This window comes from Nomia melanderi, chromosome 3 (assembly GCF_051020985.1).
Source record: "Nomia melanderi isolate GNS246 chromosome 3, iyNomMela1, whole genome shotgun sequence".
Lineage (NCBI taxonomy): Eukaryota > Metazoa > Arthropoda > Insecta > Hymenoptera > Halictidae > Nomia > Nomia melanderi.
The window spans coordinates 24,101,844-24,118,895 of NC_135001.1; the positions used below are offsets into that span (position 1 = coordinate 24,101,844).

At 31.7% G+C, this 17,052-nt stretch overlaps 5 protein-coding genes across 6 annotated transcripts in view; 2 read left to right on the forward strand and 3 right to left on the reverse strand.

Moving 5' to 3' along the window:
• Nucleotides 1-4: 4 nt before the first annotated feature.
• On the reverse strand, nt 5-2,183 carry fbp (fructose-1,6-bisphosphatase). The gene is made up of 4 exons (XM_031982218.2): nt 1,236-2,183; nt 592-1,056; nt 330-519; nt 5-267 (listed from the first exon to the last, which is right to left on the reverse strand). Exons 1-4 carry the CDS (start codon nt 1,412-1,414, stop codon nt 76-78), a joined length of 1,026 nt encoding a protein of 341 aa, XP_031838078.1. The 5' UTR covers nt 1,415-2,183; the 3' UTR covers nt 5-75.
• A 152-nt stretch (nt 2,184-2,335) lies between these two features.
• ND-B22 (NADH dehydrogenase (ubiquinone) B22 subunit) lies at nt 2,336-3,395 on the reverse strand. Its single transcript, XM_031982219.2, has 2 exons — nt 3,171-3,395; nt 2,336-2,796 (listed from the first exon to the last, which is right to left on the reverse strand). Exons 1-2 carry the CDS (start codon nt 3,278-3,280, stop codon nt 2,448-2,450), a joined length of 459 nt encoding a protein of 152 aa, XP_031838079.1. The 5' UTR covers nt 3,281-3,395; the 3' UTR covers nt 2,336-2,447.
• A 484-nt stretch (nt 3,396-3,879) lies between these two features.
• Nucleotides 3,880-6,549, forward strand: LOC116429349 (uncharacterized). Its single transcript, XM_031982217.2, has 4 exons — nt 3,880-4,631; nt 5,260-5,395; nt 5,478-5,928; nt 6,024-6,549. Exons 1-4 carry the CDS (start codon nt 4,463-4,465, stop codon nt 6,303-6,305), a joined length of 1,038 nt encoding a protein of 345 aa, XP_031838077.1. The 5' UTR covers nt 3,880-4,462; the 3' UTR covers nt 6,306-6,549.
• A 488-nt stretch (nt 6,550-7,037) lies between these two features.
• Nucleotides 7,038-12,855, forward strand: LOC116429344 (FAD-dependent oxidoreductase domain-containing protein 1). Of its 2 annotated transcripts, none has more exons than XR_012998138.1 (7): nt 7,038-7,402; nt 7,706-7,978; nt 8,134-8,622; nt 8,776-8,921; nt 9,013-9,099; nt 9,227-9,440; nt 9,637-9,783. XR_012998138.1 is itself a non-coding variant. In XM_031982199.2 (7 exons), the coding sequence occupies exons 1-7, from the start codon at nt 7,316-7,318 to the stop codon at nt 9,889-9,891; spliced, it is 1,491 nt and encodes a 496-aa protein (XP_031838059.1). In that variant the 5' UTR covers nt 7,039-7,315; the 3' UTR covers nt 9,892-12,855. The 2 variants fall into 2 exon arrangements, 1 of the variants encoding a protein (XP_031838059.1); XM_031982199.2 differs by having other exon boundaries at nt 7,039-7,402; nt 9,227-9,380; nt 9,637-12,855.
• Nucleotides 11,160-17,052, reverse strand: part of Rep (Rab escort protein) — a 6,780-nt gene continuing 887 nt past the window's right edge. Inside the window, exons 3-11 of the mRNA XM_031982192.2 lie at nt 15,962-16,156; nt 15,702-15,885; nt 15,091-15,328; nt 14,723-14,945; nt 14,392-14,598; nt 14,176-14,300; nt 13,928-14,088; nt 13,671-13,850; nt 11,160-13,535 (exon numbers count right to left, since the gene is read on the reverse strand). Of these exons, the coding sequence (XP_031838052.1) occupies nt 13,368-13,535; nt 13,671-13,850; nt 13,928-14,088; nt 14,176-14,300; nt 14,392-14,598; nt 14,723-14,945; nt 15,091-15,328; nt 15,702-15,885; nt 15,962-16,156 (1,681 nt within the window). The 3' untranslated portion in view covers nt 11,160-13,367. The remainder of the gene's footprint in view (nt 13,536-13,670; nt 13,851-13,927; nt 14,089-14,175; nt 14,301-14,391; nt 14,599-14,722; nt 14,946-15,090; nt 15,329-15,701; nt 15,886-15,961; nt 16,157-17,052) is intronic.

A 17,052-nucleotide genomic window follows, 5' to 3' on the forward strand; every position in this document is an offset into this window, starting at 1 on the left:
GCAGTAAATATTTACAAAGTGATATATTTCCAACGAACAGAAAAACTTTGCTTTCCCGAGTTCGAACGTAATCTTTCATGTGGTTTTGCTTTCCCTAATGTATCGCAAAACTTCCTGCACGTCTTGGCGCGAGCCCAAGAATATCGGGGATCTTTGGTGAATATTCTCTGGTACAACTTCCAAAATGTCGATTTCCCCGTTGGACGCCATGCCTCCGGCTTCTTTCAGTATATAAGCCATTGGAATACATTCGTATAAAAGTCGGAGCTGCAAGGAGATGAATTCCAACGAAACGATTTCAAATCGATATTATAGATATATCAACTTACCTTCCCACTCGGATGACTTTTCGTTGCCGGATAAAGAAATATTCCTCCGTATTTTATCGTCCTATGCACATCGGCGACCATGGAACCCACATACCTCGCGCTATACGGTTTCCCATTAGTGGGATACTTTTTCGAACGAACGTAGTCTTTGATAGCCGTGTCCCAAGCGCCTTCGTGGCCTTCGTTGATGCTGAAATCACGATCGTTTCGTTCCGAAAGAGACTCCGAAAGCTAACCAGGAGCAAGAAGAAGTACCGAGTACCTGTATATTTCTCCTCTAGGGGGAACCCGTATGTTTCTCTCGGTTAGGATAAATTCGCCGATCGCTGGATCGTAAGTGAACCCGTTCACCCCGTGACCGATCGAGAGTACGATCATGGTCGCGGAACCGTACAGCGCGTATCCAGCGGCGACCATGTTCTTGCCAGGTTGCAGAGCGTTCGCCAGCATGGGCTCGATCGGTGGCTCCGGTTTCTTGTAAATCCCGAAAATCGAGCCGACCGACACCAAACAGTCAATGTTGGACGAACCGTCCAACGGATCGAAGCATATTATGTATTTCCCACGTTTCTCGAGCTCCACTTCGATCGCGTTCGCGTTCTCTTCGCTGACGAGCATGTAGCTGGTGAACGAGGACGTCAGCATGTTCACGAACAACTCGTTGCTCAGCACGTCCAATTTCTTCACCTCTTCTCCCTGAATGTTTTGTGCGCCGGCTATTCCGTACCTGACACGAGAACGCGTAAGTTAGATACAAGCGTAAGGTACAACGTACGATAAGAAACGATTTCGAAAGGTTTACAAAGCAAATGAAGTCAGTGTTGAAAATGGTGTCTATTCGATAGTACGGTAACCATGATACATATATATATATATATATATATATATATATATATATATACTCACATGTTCGCGATGCCGGCTTTTCTGACCGCCGAACTGACGGCTTTCACCGCGGTCTGTATGCTGTTCAAAAGCTGGCTCAGGTCACCGGTGGCGGCCGGTATTTTTCGTTGTTCGGCGAGCACGAACCTCGTCAATGTCATGCAATCGGAATCGAACGACGACGGGCTTTTCAAACTCATTTTCGCAGCAACGATATGCGTATCCTCGTTCTTCGTTCTTCTGCCGTTTCGCGTGCCGGCTCGCTGATCGAACTAAACCAACTACTAAAACCGAATACGTCCAACCGCTGTTATATAAGGTCAACGGGCTTCACGATACTCTGGGTTATCACCGTGGTGAAAGTGATATTAGGAGATATCCCAACACATTCGCGAATCACGATCATTCTCCTTCTCGAATGGCTACGACGATTAGTTTCTGGCTACAACAGATTAACGGCGCCTGCTTTAAAAACAAATATTGCGCAACGACCAGGCACACAACTAGAAGAGCTCGCTTTAAAGTCTGACCCGAATGTTATCGTCTCGACTATTCTTATTCACATTATCGTATTACTATTTGTATTATCTGAAACTGGACGTGAAAGAATTGCACAATTTTTCCATTCCTTCGATTCGCATCTTTGTTCGTTGTTTTGCTTCTGTATAAATCTTCTGTATAATCTATGAATGATTTTAGATTAACGCCTAGAATATTGCCCTACCTAACATTTTCTCTACTTAGGCTACCGAATTATTCGCTATTATTATTATTCGATGGATACTATATCGATTCTGCTTTTCCTTCTCCGAACTTGATCGCTTCGACGAATCTACCAAACTGGTATACGCGTAGTACTCTGGTATAATTATCTTTTCAAAATATTCCAGTTTTCTCCAGCTACCCCGACAGTTCCAAATATTCTCTATCCTTTCTGCATTCTATCTATATACATCGGTGCTCTTATTTCTTCGCGATTCAAGCAAATTCGCTTGTTATTCTAGAAATTGCAGAAATTACAGAAATTACAGAAAATTTATATTGAAAATTCTATTACATTAATTATACTCTGTACTATGTACGGTACATGTTTCGTGTAATTGTTCAAATTAAAACATACATTACCAGAGTTATTACTATTTATTATTATCCACATGTGCACATAAATGGTATACCTAATGTACCTAAGCAGATTTATTCTAGTAACGTAAAGATCAATTTCGCTACAAGTATTCACTTTTCATCTTTACTTTTTTCTTTTTCTTTTTCAACTTCTACATTTTTCGCAGGATACAATCTATGATATAACTGTTCGTATTCCTTCTTGAGTTCTTCTCTCTTCGCAAAATATTTCGGATATCTAGCTTTTTCGACTGGATCCCAAAAATCGAGTGCACTGTCTGGTGGATGTATCCAATTCTTATAAAGTGGTCCGCCAAAAGAATCGGGAAACCTTCTTGGCGTATAATGTCTCTTCCGCAATATTTCGCTTTCGGCATCCAATAGAAGCTTTTTTGCGACACGGGCATCTTTTATATGTCTATTTTGTTCAAACCGCTGCCTTAGTAAAGTTGCTTCGTACCTTGATAAAAATTCAGTTTCTTTACAAAATAACTCGTTCGAACATTATTATTATTATTATTATTATTACTATTATTATTATTGTAGTGCAAGAAATACAATTCCATGTATTCTTTCATTTTTATTCATAGATGTGTATTTAAAGTTGTACATTTGCACACATATCCACAGTGCATCTGTGTCAGCTCGAGTGGTTACAACAGTGGTTTTGAAATAATCAATTGTATTTATATTAAATGAAATCATAAAAATGAAGATTTTCCGAATTAATCGGAAAATAATGAAAGTTTTAATACTGAAATTTATGCCTGACGAACTACGTATGTTACACGTTAAAGAATTTTTCAAAAACTATACGTTTATAAACAAACATACCTGAATTTATCTTTCTCTATATACCAGTCCTCCACAGCGCGTACAGCACTTTTGTATACTCTACATACTTTTTGGCTGTGAGTAATTACTCCTGTTGGCAACTGTGCCATTTCCTTTGAAATTTTATAACTTAGATACTTTTCAAAAAATTATTTTACTCTGAAAAAGAAATTGCGTAACAACGGAACTGCCATAAACCACGAGTAGATGAAATACCTACAATCTAGACGGGGAACCGTGTCTCTACGAACATAACAAAACTAAAGAGTATTGTAATTTATATACTAAAATATAACATTAGTAACTCTTTCGATAATTATGTAGGAATCTAATGAAATAATAACAAATAAATACAACTTTAACAGCTTTAAAGTTGACCTCATTTAACGAGTCCTTGATTTTCGATAAGATCATTTATGCTCTTACACCTTATGATTTTCATTATATTGTCATTCAATATAATATAAAATACAATTTATCTTTTAACATATAATAAGCTTGATCACATATAAGAAAATTCTCGTATAAGAAAATCTACATAACAGTGTATATTATTTCGAATATTATCAAACCTTCTATTTAAAGTAATAATTCGATTTAAAGTAATAATCTTACGATTAGGGGAAAAACCGTATAGAAATAGTGAAAAGTAGCTACACATAAAGTGTAGTTCGAAAGAAAGAAATTTCACAGAAATAACTTCCGGTTAAGCGTCGCGACGGAAGTATAGTTTCTGACAAAGAATGGCGATATTGTCGTTTCAATAACAGACCCCTTATTTTCAGAGTACTTAACGCCCGATTCTTAGGACGCGACGCGAACTTTTCACGCAATTAAGGAAACTTTTCATATAGTAACGTGGTGCAATGAATTCAAGCCTTGTTATTGATTTTAAGCGACAAAATCGGATTTGAATCTCTTCTACCGAGGAAGAAATCCAACCTTCAATTTTATTCTCAAATAAGAAACACAAATTACTTGGATTTCTTTAGAAGGAAATATAACAATATTTTCAAAAGAAATATTCGAATTTCTCTTTTTCCTCGGATGAACTTTCAAACAATTTCCTCGAATAATTCATCGACAATAGTAATAATAAATGCTATTATTAATTTCAATTTGATCGATAAGCATAAACGATTATTTTAGATTTGTTCCGAGTCACAACAAATGACAGATTAAAGTTCTTCCTAATGATCGTACAATTTCTTTGAATCCGAAATCGAAAGTGTAGAAGCAAGTTTTTAAAGGCTGTATTGTTTACTTCCTTCGAATCATTTTCAACGGACGAAATGGTGCCGACGATGCCGCCTGATTCGCATAAAATCTCACTGAAAATTATCGAAGCGATAAAACAACATCCAGTTTTGTATAGTGCCGAAGTAAAGGGTTCTTCGGTTAAGCTTCAAGAGTTCCGGCAAAAGGTTTGGAAGAGGATTTCCGATGAACTTGGTCTTGATCGTATGCACTCGCTTACTTTTTCGTCTTTTTAAACATAATTCTCTGTACATTCGTTATCATGTCAGTTTAATTAATAAAATGCCCATCAGATCCATACTCTTTATTATTACAAAATCTCCTTTTTACGTGTTTTCTTTTGCCTAAAGTGGCGTTCAAAAGAATTATCGAATAAGTTTTATCATTTATAACCAGAAAAACTATAGAAAAACAATCATTGATGACAAATTTATCTTTGCTGAAATATTAAACTTTTGGTTAAATAAAATATCTTCCTCCACCATGAAAAATCATTTTCATTTTAATTTTGTATTTTTTCAATTGATACATTCAGTAAACAGTCTATTCCTTAATTTTTTCATACTGTTTACATTTATGTTTATGTTTATGTTTATGTTTATGTTTATGTTTATGTTTATGTTTATGTTTATGTTTATGTTTATGATTATGTTTATGTTTATGTTTATGTTTATGTTTATGATTATGATTATGATTATGATTATGATTATGATTATGATTATTAATATTAATATTAATATTAATAACATCTTTCTGGTTGTACATTATTTACAAATTTAGTTACTCTGTTAATGAGGGAAATATAGAAATCTAATTACATTAATACTCTTAGCCACCTGGGTAAGACTGAGATGGAAAAATTTAAGGGACACCTATTGTCGCATACTTAAGTATAAAAATAAAACAGAGAAGGGAGTTCGTAGGAAAAAATGGATTTTTGAGGATCACCTTAGTTTCTTAAAATTTCCGTAAGTACTTTTAATAAATTTAATGTAAATTTAATAATATATTTTACGTTAACATTGTATATTCTTAAACTTCTTTAATTAGATATGAGTCTGATTATCAGCCTCAAAGCATAGAATTAACGGAAGACTATATTCAGGACATTAATGCTGGTGGAATCAGTTCTGAAGGTCTTTTGGAACAATTGGAAGATCGTAACGATGAAGATTACAGTGAATATTTGGAGGTCCTGGAAGAAACAACTGCCGATCCGATCTTAGATCGTGAATCTATAGAACTAACCGATAATGGAGATGGTACAGTAAAGAGTGTGATAACAGAAGAAACAATGTCACATGATATTGACATGTACGCGCAACAAATTCAATCAAAATACAGAAAAATAAGGCCAAAAAAAATGAAAGTTGAACCAGTAGAAGTGCCTACAACTTACAGTATCTTAAAAACTTCAGCTTTCAAGAATAGAGCAGTTGATACGCCAATTTTTGTTTCCACACCAGTCGCGAACAATCCAAACAAAAATGTTTCAACAGATGTAAGTTGAATGCTGGAGTTCTTTTCATTACCATAAGATAGATATATAGATATCATTGGTTTTTCAACTCACTGATATCCTATCATTTTTTATAGGATACACAGAGTAATTATGATCAAGTTTATTTAGCTCCAGAAGGAAAAAGCAGTATAGAACTATTTTTCGATAGCATGGCACAAACTGTTAAGCGACTTCCACCTAAAGCACAAGCAGATATCAAAATGAATATCTGTAAAATTGTAACAGAAGCAGAACTCAGATATTCTGGACGTAATACACCACAAAGTACTCAACAATTTATTGCACCGCCTGGAATGATTCCAAAGTTAGTTCTTATACCGTGTAATATGATTGATAGGCAAACTAATAAGGGTTGACAATATTTTAAATATTAGTTTCTTCTCAATCAAGAGTTATTGTGATATATTGTAAATTAATAGAAGATGAGAAGATCATAATGATATTGGTAAAGAAGAAGGGCAACAACTGCAGCAATGAAAGTGTTCTAATAAAGACAATTTTTATAATTAGTGTGGTGTTTCCTGTTTTGTAACATAAATCAATGAAAATAGTTTATGTACATAAGTGTTGTCGTTATATCTTAAACTGTTGTTATACATAAATATACTTATTTTAATATAAATATCAAGTATTAATCTCATTTATATCCACTTATATCATTTTCATTAACTACATGATACTTCCTTCTGCGGACAAATAATTTTTTTGTAATGTTAGTCTGTTAATACATACATTTCTGAAGACATTATCGGTGATTAATTCAATGAATATTAGCTTTTCATTTCATTTCAAATGTGTAACATACACTGAAATCGTTCATATATGGTACTTATAACTACAAAGATGTAAAGTTTCTGCAAAAATAAAAATTTATCAAGTAAAGTAATTATGCAAAATAATAACAAGATATCAGTTTAATAAATCATGTATAACTATATTATTAATATTATTATTTTATATATCTAATAAATATACAAATAATATTTGATTTCTCCTTCAAGCTCAACTATTTACTATTTTCAGAACTTATTCGTGTAATAACAATTTAGAAATATCGAATGAAAGATCGATCTTTCGTAGAATACGTATTGTACAATGCGTCTAAGTATACATGTTTCAAGCACTCACCCGTTACATGTGTTTTCTGGTATCAGACGACTTTATCTCTGATATCTTAATTGCAAGGTTGACGATATGTTTTTAAAAATAAAAATACTATTTTTTAAATTGATTTATCTTATCTCTTTAATAACAACTTAATCTAGTCTATCATGAAATCAGACTTGTAATTCAGTGATCTAATAGTGTGCGTACTAGATAATTTCATTTTAAGCAAAGTATTCGTCGAATCATTACAATACTTATTATGTTGTATACAATACTAAAAAATGAAAGGCGGATTAAGTTTTTCCAGAAATACATTTTTTTACAAAACAGAACCTTCGCAGATAAGGTAACTAACAAAAATTTATAGGTTACTCTATAAACTATATGATTTGAATATCATTTAAAGTCATTTCTATGTTTACTGTCTTCGATTATATGTAATTTGTTGCAGTTTTATTTCATTCTTATTCATAATTATTAATATTGCAACACTGTAATAGTTTATTTCAATACCAATTATTTTCCATCTATAAATAATTTGTGTATATTACATTTACTCTGTTAATTCGGTACTTAATGTTCCTTAACAGTTTATATGTTAGAGAATAATATAAGACAAAATTATGTTAATTTTGAGCTTATTTTTCAGAAAAATAGTAAATACTTCAATCGAAAGGAAAAAGATGCTAGTCTTACACCATTAAAGAAAGTTAAAAATAATTTAGAATCAATAAAAAATGCTCTTTTGCCATGGGATCCTAAAGACGATGTTGTTCCATGGATAGACAGGGTGTCTACCCCTTCGTTGCATTGTGAATTTCTTGTGATCGGTGGAGGTGTAATAGGCAGTTCTATAGCTTATTGGTTAAAAAAACGATGTTATAAAGACGCTAAAATTATAGTTGTTGAGAAAGATCCAATGGTAAGTTTTTTCCTTCACACGTATATTTTACATTTATTAGCCATACGCGAGCTAAATAAAATTGTTTATTTACGCGTTCAACGTTATAATATTATAAATGAATACAAAAATTTATCAGCATCTGTTTTATAAATGAAACTTTGAATTTTTTTCAGTATAGCACATCATCAACGGTTCTTTCGGCAGGTGGTTTGCGTCAACAATTTTCCATGCAAGAGAACATTGAAATGTCTCTTTTTGGTGCAGAGTTTTTACGTAACATTAACAGCTATTTAGGCATCGAGGGTGAACCCCGTATTGATCCGTATTTTCATCCCTACGGATATTTGATGTTGGCGTCAGAAAAAGGAGCTGAAACATTACAGCAGAATTCGAAATTACAAAATTTTCTTGGAGCAAATAATATTATATTGAATGAGTCTCGATTAAAAAGTATGTTTCCATGGTTAAACACGGATGGTGTTGCTTTGGGCTGTTTAGGATTGCAAAAAGAGGGTTGGTTCGATCCATGGAGTCTCCTTTGCGCTTTTAAAAAGAAGGCTCTATATTTAGGAGTAGAATATGCATACGCAGAGGCTATAGGATTTGAGTTGCGAAAATTCGGAGACGGCGTCACACATAATACATTTCTAGATAAATTAATTGTAAGGTTTTAATTTAATCCGATATTCGTTCTTTTAACTTTCTTTTATATTTCGTTTGTTTTTCATTTATAGTTCATTATATTATTAATTCCTAAATAAGAATAATGTACAAATGTTTAACGGGTAATATGTATAATTAGTAATGTTTGACAGATAAAAACTCTGGAGGGTGAAACAAGAACCATAACTTTTGCAAATGCTATTGTGGCTGCTGGAGCTGCAAGTGGAGAAATTGCAAAAATGGCACAAATTGGTTGCGGTACTGACACAGAAGGTGTATATTTACCCGTTGAACCAAGGTTATTATTTAATAGTAAATTCCTTAATGTTTATATTAAGCGAATATACGTATTTACGTGTGAGTACTAATGAAAAGAATCTTTTTTATAGAAAAAGATATGTTTATTGTTTTCATTGTCCTGACGGGCCAGGGTTAAACACACCATTAACAATAGATTATTCGGGAACATATTTCAGGTAATATCATCAAATTCGGTATTTGAAATTTATTAATTATTTCAATCAAATATTTATGTCTAAATGTAATTAATTTCTTACATGATGTGCAATATTCCCATTGATTATATTTTTACATTTATTTTAGAAGAGAAGGTTTAGCGGGAAATTATATTTGTGGAAGATCACCAGAAGAAACAGATGAGCCACCAACTAAGGATTTAAGCGTGGATTACGATTTTTTTGACGAAAAAGTTTGGCCAATACTTGCACATAGAGTTCCAGCTTTTGAAAGGTTAAAAGTACGTTGAATTTGAAATAATTACCGTAACCAGTCAAAAATCACTAGCAACAAATTAAAGGTAAACAAGTCTGATGATAAATGTTTCTTTAGTGAAAATAGGAAGAAAAGGAAAGAGAAAAATTGAAAAACTGATACATAGTTGTTCGTTTCCCGGTACGGTTAGCCGTAAAAGATCCTGTAATTCAGCATTGTTACCGTGAATAATTTTAATTTGATTTTAACAGCAACGACACACTCTTTCTTTCTTTTCTTAGTTGAAGTCTTGTTGGGCGGGATATTACGAATATAATACACTTGACCAGAACGGAATAATTGGAAGACATCCGTATCATGAGAATCTAATATTTGCAACTGGATTCAGTGGTCATGGAATTCAACAAGCACCGGCTGTAGGTAGAGCGGTAACAGAATTACTTCTCGATGGTAAATTCAAAACTATTGATTTATCAAAACTTGGTTACGACAGAGTCATTAAGAATGTACCTGTACGCGAGATTAATATTATTTAAAGAATGTACGACATACGTGTTTTAAATGTGATTTTTTCTATTAGTGTAAATTAATCACGTTGTTTGTATAAAGTTAGCATATTATCGATTGTTTAAAAGTACAAAGTAAATAATAACAATAATTTTTCTTATCTGTGTAAGATGTAAAAACGTTTCTTTTTATATACATGTTTAAAGGTGATATGTCATCTCCTATAACGTTTTTATATTGTCGAAACTCCAGATTTTCCATAGTACCAATGATTTGTTTTTCTTTTATTCAATTACAAGAATACAGAAAATTTGACGAAAGATCAAAACTATAGAAAAACATAAGAAAATGCAAGAAGTTCCAAATTTCATGTTAACATTTAATCAAGCAACATTCACACATCAGATGAATTTGTATATACGCATTTATAACTGTATATAATTATGTAACCAGGTACCCGCCGCCCGCATATGTATACAAGTTGCACATATATAGGGTAATAAATATTTATATTTTAGAATATAACAATGTTTTACTGGTTTTATTATTTTCGTTATACGTATAATTAATATTTAACTAGTATAAATTAATATAATAATAGAAACTAATTTAACCACATTGTATTCACAGTTGACAGCAGAAAATAATAGAAATTGTGTGATATTTCCATTCGTTAATATTTTTACTGTTATTTGTTTTTAAGCGATACACTTTTATTTGATTGATTTCACGAAATATTCAAAAAGCATACATTATTAATAATAGAAAGTAATACGTAACAACTAATTATATAACAATATTTGTGTTTCAGTTACATGCATATAGAAAAGTTGTTGTTTTAAGACTCGACATTTTTATACTTATATATCTTATATATTAAAATTGCTTTTCAAGCATACGCAGAGCTGAAAGTAATTTTACTGGTTTCAGATCACTTTTACATGTATTTTTATAATTTCTAAAAATCATTCTTCATTTTATTGTATGAAATGAATCGTAAATTAAATGATTTTGTTAGACTCGAGACTTTAGACTTTAGACTTTAGACTTTAGTTGTTATGTTTTATTAACGTTAATTAATAATATTGATATTTTTCCGATATTATTCAACACGTTTACTTTTTGTCATGTTTTCTTAATTAGTAATTTTAATAAACCTTTCAGAGATATGTAATGGAAACAGTAACAATTCTAAACACACGTAATATTTATTTATTAAAATGCAATTTGTAGAAATGAAAAAAGAACTGTTTGAAAAACGTCAATGTACACATAGGATAAACACGGTAGCAGAATATAAATATAATATTGTATTATATAAATGATAAAAAATTACAAATGTCCAGTATAAAATAAGTCTCGGAAAGTATATAGGATTTCGTTGAAGAACAAAATAAACGAAGAACATACGCGTGTTAATAGGGGACAGAGAAAATGTTCAATAACAAACAAGTGTATATAAGTTATCTTTTTGCTTATTAATTCATCACAGAAAAAAGGAACGAAAATTATGTAAACATTATAAATAAATATCTGATTGAAATAAGTGACTAATATTCGATTCTAGTATATGATTACCAAATACTTACGAATAAAAAGTACAAGATTTAAATAAGAAGAATTCGTTTACACAGCAGTTATTCGAAATACGAGTCACTAATTGCAATCGGATTTTCTTAACTGAAAAGCTCCTGTCAAAACTTGAATGATAAAATTTTTCTAGGAGATACGTTTGGTGAAATGAATTATTATTTTTCGGTTCGTATCAGTTTACTGTATTTCAATGCTGAGTACGGCGTATTATCAGATAAATGTAAATAAATGCGCGCACATCGAAGCAGCAACGGCAAGAAAAGATTATCGATTCTGACATTCAAGCCGCTCTACGGTCAATGTGTCTAAAAATTTTCATACTATACGAGCGAAACCAACCGACAGCATTTTTTCTTTCTTTTCAATCGTTTGAAACACGTAGAAGAGTGCTACGCGTACAATTGCATGAAGGAATGTATTTTATTTATAAAGAGAAGAAAAGAGAAGAAAAGAGAAGAAAAGAGAAGATAAGGAAAACGAAATACCATAAACAATGTGAGAAAACTATTTAAATACGGTAAAACTTAATAAATAGTCAATACTTATCGAGAAAAGCCAACTATATAAAATTGAAGCATATGAAAATAATAACAATAAAATAAAATTGGTAGAATAAATATCATCAGAATTCTTCTGATAAAATTATAATGAAGTGCAACAAAAGTTAAATGATGACAAATATACTATTAAGATCAATGAAATGTATGAAGCATATTAAGTTAAAGGAATATATAAATAGTCGAGGAACGATTGATCTTTCGCAGCCTAAGGTTGTCCCTATACTAACAATGTATAATGATTAAACTATGCTATGTAATACAGTACGTAATAAATACACTAATGATGTATAATATGTATTAACGTTCGGATAAAAGACATTACAATATTTACTTGTATTATTCGTATAGCAGAGGAACGTGGAACGAGATATATGTGTATATATATATATATATATATATATCATGTATATATCATATATATATATATATATATATACATATGTTTTTCTTACATTTCCGCTAAAAATGCAATGCAATCAAAGCAATGAGATTAACGAGGATTAAATCTGCTTAATGATTTTTCAAATTTCATCATTCATAGACATAATCGGTGCCACGTAGGCCTTATTTATCTTGATTAAACTAGAAACCGATTATACGTATGAATCATCAAATTCTTTACACGTTTATGTAAAATTGATCTCATATTAATTTTATACCTAATTCGAAACTGATAGTATATATTAACCGCCGAATGTTACTCGGTAGAAGAATGATGATTTTCAGTAATGATCTATCAATCCTCCCACGTCTCTCTTATGTGTCGTAAAACTACATTTTATTTCCTCGAAACTGAACATTTGAAAAGAAGTTTCGTTCAGAGAAAAGAGGAGAAAAGAGGAGAAAAGAGAAGAAAAATAAATGCTTTCGGTCGGCCAGACTGTAATTTGATAAAGAGCAAGTGTAACGCAGACTTGAGCGCCAGCTGACTGAAATTTTATTCGAAAATTCACGAACAATTTTTAACAGACTTATTTCGATAAATATATATATAAATAAATATATATATATATATATTTTAGTGAAATAAACATTTCTTTCCGAACGAACAGTTTCGTCTACAAAGAGTGCTAGACAAAACAATATTTCAAGCACTTATTTCAAAGTGAATAGAATTGTTTATCGTTAAATACTTACTTATGTAATCATTTAATTAAGCTTACGTGGCGTCTAGCACTATTTACGGACATGGCTGGTAATTTAATTTCGTAAAAATTGGTTCGTCAATTGTTCGGATAAAAGTTGCTCGACATTCAAACGTAAGGAGGCGCATATAACTTTGGATAGAAAGAGGTGTGCGGCTAAGGGAGCTGGCCCGTGTTTTCAAGATGAAAAGACGAAATAAAGACCATTTATTCCTCTTTCTCAGTCTTCTCAACATCCTGTTTCTCTTCAGCCTCTATATCTCCTTCGAATTTCGGGCCTGGTTCTTCTTCGTCGTCGAGCACGATCTCCTCTGGATCTGGAGCTCGCGGTAGGAAGTCTTCGTCAGGATACATCGCTTTGAAGATGCTCATTGCCTTTAACATACGTGCAACGCTATTAGAAATTTCTTACTCGATACGACCTTTCAAATCCTAAACTGCCACAACATTTAAAACATTTACTACTACTCAACTGCGAACAGTTTAAGAACGATTTAAAAAATAATCAACCTGATTCACTGCAAAGTCAAAGTCAAGATCTAAATCTGGACCGGAACAAAGATGAAGGTTATTTGGCGCAGAATCGTTTAATTTAATATCACTTGCGGGAAGATTTAAGTACAATGACCATAAAACTTGCGGTTTTATATTTTCTGCAAATTCTTCCTTGTCGTTTTCTTGTTCACCTTCCTGAAAATACATTTTTTACCTTAATAAATTTCAATGTTTTCAATATAATCGAATTCGTACGAACGAGCAAAACATACCTGAAGGTGTCTTTTGTCTGGAGAAACAGTTTGTGTATGGCTATGAATGGATGAACGATTGGCTAATGGATCGAAGGTTTCAGCTCTTAAAAATTTATTGACAACATAGGCCAAGTCTTCTTTCGCATTTGTTGTTCGCTTGCATGTCATGTGAACCATAACTGTGACAATACAAACCAATAAATACTTTGATTTTCAGTTCAGAAACGATCGTATCTCTCCTAAATAATATAGTAATGTAAACATACATAGTCCTTGAGGACAAGCATTTGTAGATGGTCCCAATTCAATTAATGTAACAGGTTCTTGACCCGGTTCTTCCGGAGGATAATATAAAAGTGTCAAATTCTCCTTCTCGCCTTGCATTATTGACCTACAAACATTCCAATATTATATTTCACGAGAATTCACCTTTCTATTGTCTGAAAGTTTCAATCAGATGCATTCTTATCGAAAATTCTTACCTGTCCGTAATGAATACTCCACGTGATATCCGTTGTTCACCTTCGAAAGCTACAATTTCTGGTGGTAAATGACCTTGGCCAACAACTAAATGTTTCAAAGTCAGTCGTTGCTTGCCACTAATTATAGCTTTACATTTCTCATTATCTATTACTACACCGTCAAGTTGTCTCTTTAAACAATACACTCCTCCAAATACTGCACACAATCTACAACCATTAAAACTTACTCGTTAGTATCACGATTACTATGTAATTTCGTATCGTAAGGGCGGGGAGGGGGGCATTCGAGGCGAATAAAGTTTTACAATAAAAACGATAATAAATATTTCACCTGCAGAAGCACTGAGGCAATTCTCCACTACCGTACATAGGCCAAAGGAAAGGTGTACTACCGTATCGTCCAAGACTGTTAAGAAAATGTTTTGTGCGATTTACACCATCTCTACAAGATGTCTTCTCAGTTGCCATTGCGATCGCTTGGACTATGTAATGTTGCACGATTGGCGTCAAATTCTTTGTATGTAGATATTCTAGGAAAGTCTTCTCCTGGAATCCTATTAACATTATATCGTTGCTTTAAAAAATACTATCAGTTCAGTTTAATAACGAACATATTACTGCAATATTTATTCTTGAATTTACCGTTTTCGAATATAATCAAATTTTTAGAAAATTAATAATCTACGTGTGCATAAATACCATCGAATTCGGGACTATCAGCACCTTGTACCATGCACGATGTGAGCAATTTCATAAGCATCCTTTTCTCAACAAGGCTAACAGTTTTATTTGCAAACACATCGGTTCTCGAGCAAGGTACTTGCGTTAGTTTTCCATCCATAAAAGTTGCCACTCTAGATACTGATCGAAATTCCGCATAACGAGAGATGTTACTGGAGATGAGCAATTCTACAAGTTCACCTCGCGCGAACAGCAACTATTCCAGGCATATAAAATTTCAATTATTACATATACACGCTAATTTAGCGTTTATTGCCCAAAAAGTACTCCACTTGTACAAATATAAGTGAGATTGGAATAATATTTCAAATATACGATCTATGGCTTCTAATTAAATTAATTTTTACGTAAATTAAATTCTATACTTTGAAACAGCTAAATATATATATATATATATATATTTATATATCTTACTTATCTTACTTGCTCGATAATGAGAAATAAATAAACCAGTAACAAAGTTTATATAATGTTGTATATAATGTATATGTTATATTAAAAAATAACAAGTAATACAAGACAAGTAAACTTCTTATGTTTGATTTGTAGTTTATTAATTTTTGTTGTACCTTTGGAGCCAAGTCAATATTGAATTTTCTGTATTCTTTTCTTATACGATCTATACTCCAATGTTTAACATTTTCCTTTTTATCAACTTTATCCTCATCTGCCTTCTCATCGCCACTACCACTACCTTCCCCAGTACTATCAGTTTGAGTATCTTTTGAAGAAACCACAGGCAAATCAGCCTCGCTAAGATAGAAAAATAGTTTAATTTTCGAACCGATATTCAAACAAAATTATGAAAGATGTTTAAAAATAGACTTACTTTGAAATATACCAAGTTTCTTCGATATTTTCTACTGTAGAATATTGATCGCTAGCTTTTAAAAACTTTTCTTCGGGTTCTAAATCTATTCCTGTTACATCCTTGGTATTATTTTTTGAAATTTTTAAATCTTCTATCCATTTCTGTAGACCATCAAAATTAAATGTTGCCCAGAGGCCACCATAATATTCATTACTGCAAAATAATTTTTTAATTAACATTCGGAATCAATGAAATGGAAAATCAATCCTGTTTATTTTTAAATAAGAGAAAGATAAATACAGGCTATTAATTGTATATTGGGATATTCTATTTATCTTTATCACAAATACTATTTCTTTTCACTTTAATACTACCATTTGTTAACTGAATTTTATTATGGACTTGGCAATTAAGTTCATAATTAATTTGTATCATCGTCAAGTATAATAATAACATTTTCGACACATTCTAATGAGTAACGAATAATGAAACTACAATATAATAAAAGAAAAGTTATGAAAAGTGAAACCGTTTAACCGAATAAATTTCATTCGGAGATCCATTATATTTTGTATCTTAAAACTAAATATTTTCATACAGGAAAATACTAATGCATGTTACAGTTAAAATCATATTTAAGAACACGATTATCAAGGTATTAAAACATTTCAATTTTATTTTTTAATTTAACTATTTATATGCATATAATATAAACTTATAAACTTACAAAGATTTGATGAAATGGATGACACAAGTACATTATTATTAATTTAAATACAATAATAATTACATCATTCGGGTAATAAATTACTAACTATTTAAATATTTTACTTTATAGAATGTCTCCTATTAAAAATGAACAAGCTTTGTCACATACGATACCAATCAATTGGAAAACACAAAGAAATTCAGATTTTAATCAAAGGATTCGCTAATTCTCTCTTAATATCTTGAAAAAGTGAATAAAACTTCAATTTTATATGAAAATGAAACTTTGAAAATTTTATTGCCAAAGCTGGTATACTTATGCTGATATAGATATTTATATAAATTTTACAATCACGAATATCGAAGAACAATTTTTGTGATATTTTTAAAAAATCATGCAC

What these genes read in the sequence shown, in the direction of transcription:
- LOC116429349 (XM_031982217.2), top strand. Translation starts at nt 4,463, where the DNA reads ATGGTGCCGACGATGCCGCCTGATTCGCATAAAATCTCACTGAAAATT. An exon ending in CGATGAACTTGGTCTTGATC is followed by an intron (nt 4,632 to 5,259) that starts GTATGCACTCGC and finishes TAATACTCTTAG; the next exon opens with CCACCTGGGTAAGACTGAGA. An exon ending in ACAAAAATGTTTCAACAGAT is followed by an intron (nt 5,929 to 6,023) that starts GTAAGTTGAATG and finishes CATTTTTTATAG; the next exon opens with GATACACAGAGTAATTATGA.
- LOC116429344 (XM_031982199.2), top strand. Translation starts at nt 7,316, where the DNA reads ATGTTGTATACAATACTAAAAAATGAAAGGCGGATTAAGTTTTTCCAG. An exon ending in ACAGAACCTTCGCAGATAAG is followed by an intron (nt 7,403 to 7,705) that starts GTAACTAACAAA and finishes CTTATTTTTCAG; the next exon opens with AAAAATAGTAAATACTTCAA. An exon ending in CAGCTTTTGAAAGGTTAAAA is followed by an intron (nt 9,381 to 9,636) that starts GTACGTTGAATT and finishes TTCTTTTCTTAG; the next exon opens with TTGAAGTCTTGTTGGGCGGG.
- ND-B22 (XM_031982219.2), bottom strand. Translation starts at nt 3,280, where the DNA reads ATGGCACAGTTGCCAACAGGAGTAATTACTCACAGCCAAAAAGTATGT. An exon ending in ATAGAGAAAGATAAATTCAG is followed by an intron (nt 2,797 to 3,170) that starts GTATGTTTGTTT and finishes ATTTTTATCAAG; the next exon opens with GTACGAAGCAACTTTACTAA.
- fbp (XM_031982218.2), bottom strand. Translation starts at nt 1,414, where the DNA reads ATGAGTTTGAAAAGCCCGTCGTCGTTCGATTCCGATTGCATGACATTG. An exon ending in AAAGCCGGCATCGCGAACAT is followed by an intron (nt 1,057 to 1,235) that starts GTGAGTATATAT and finishes TTCTCGTGTCAG; the next exon opens with GTACGGAATAGCCGGCGCAC. An exon ending in CCTAGAGGAGAAATATACAG is followed by an intron (nt 520 to 591) that starts GTACTCGGTACT and finishes TCGTGATTTCAG; the next exon opens with CATCAACGAAGGCCACGAAG.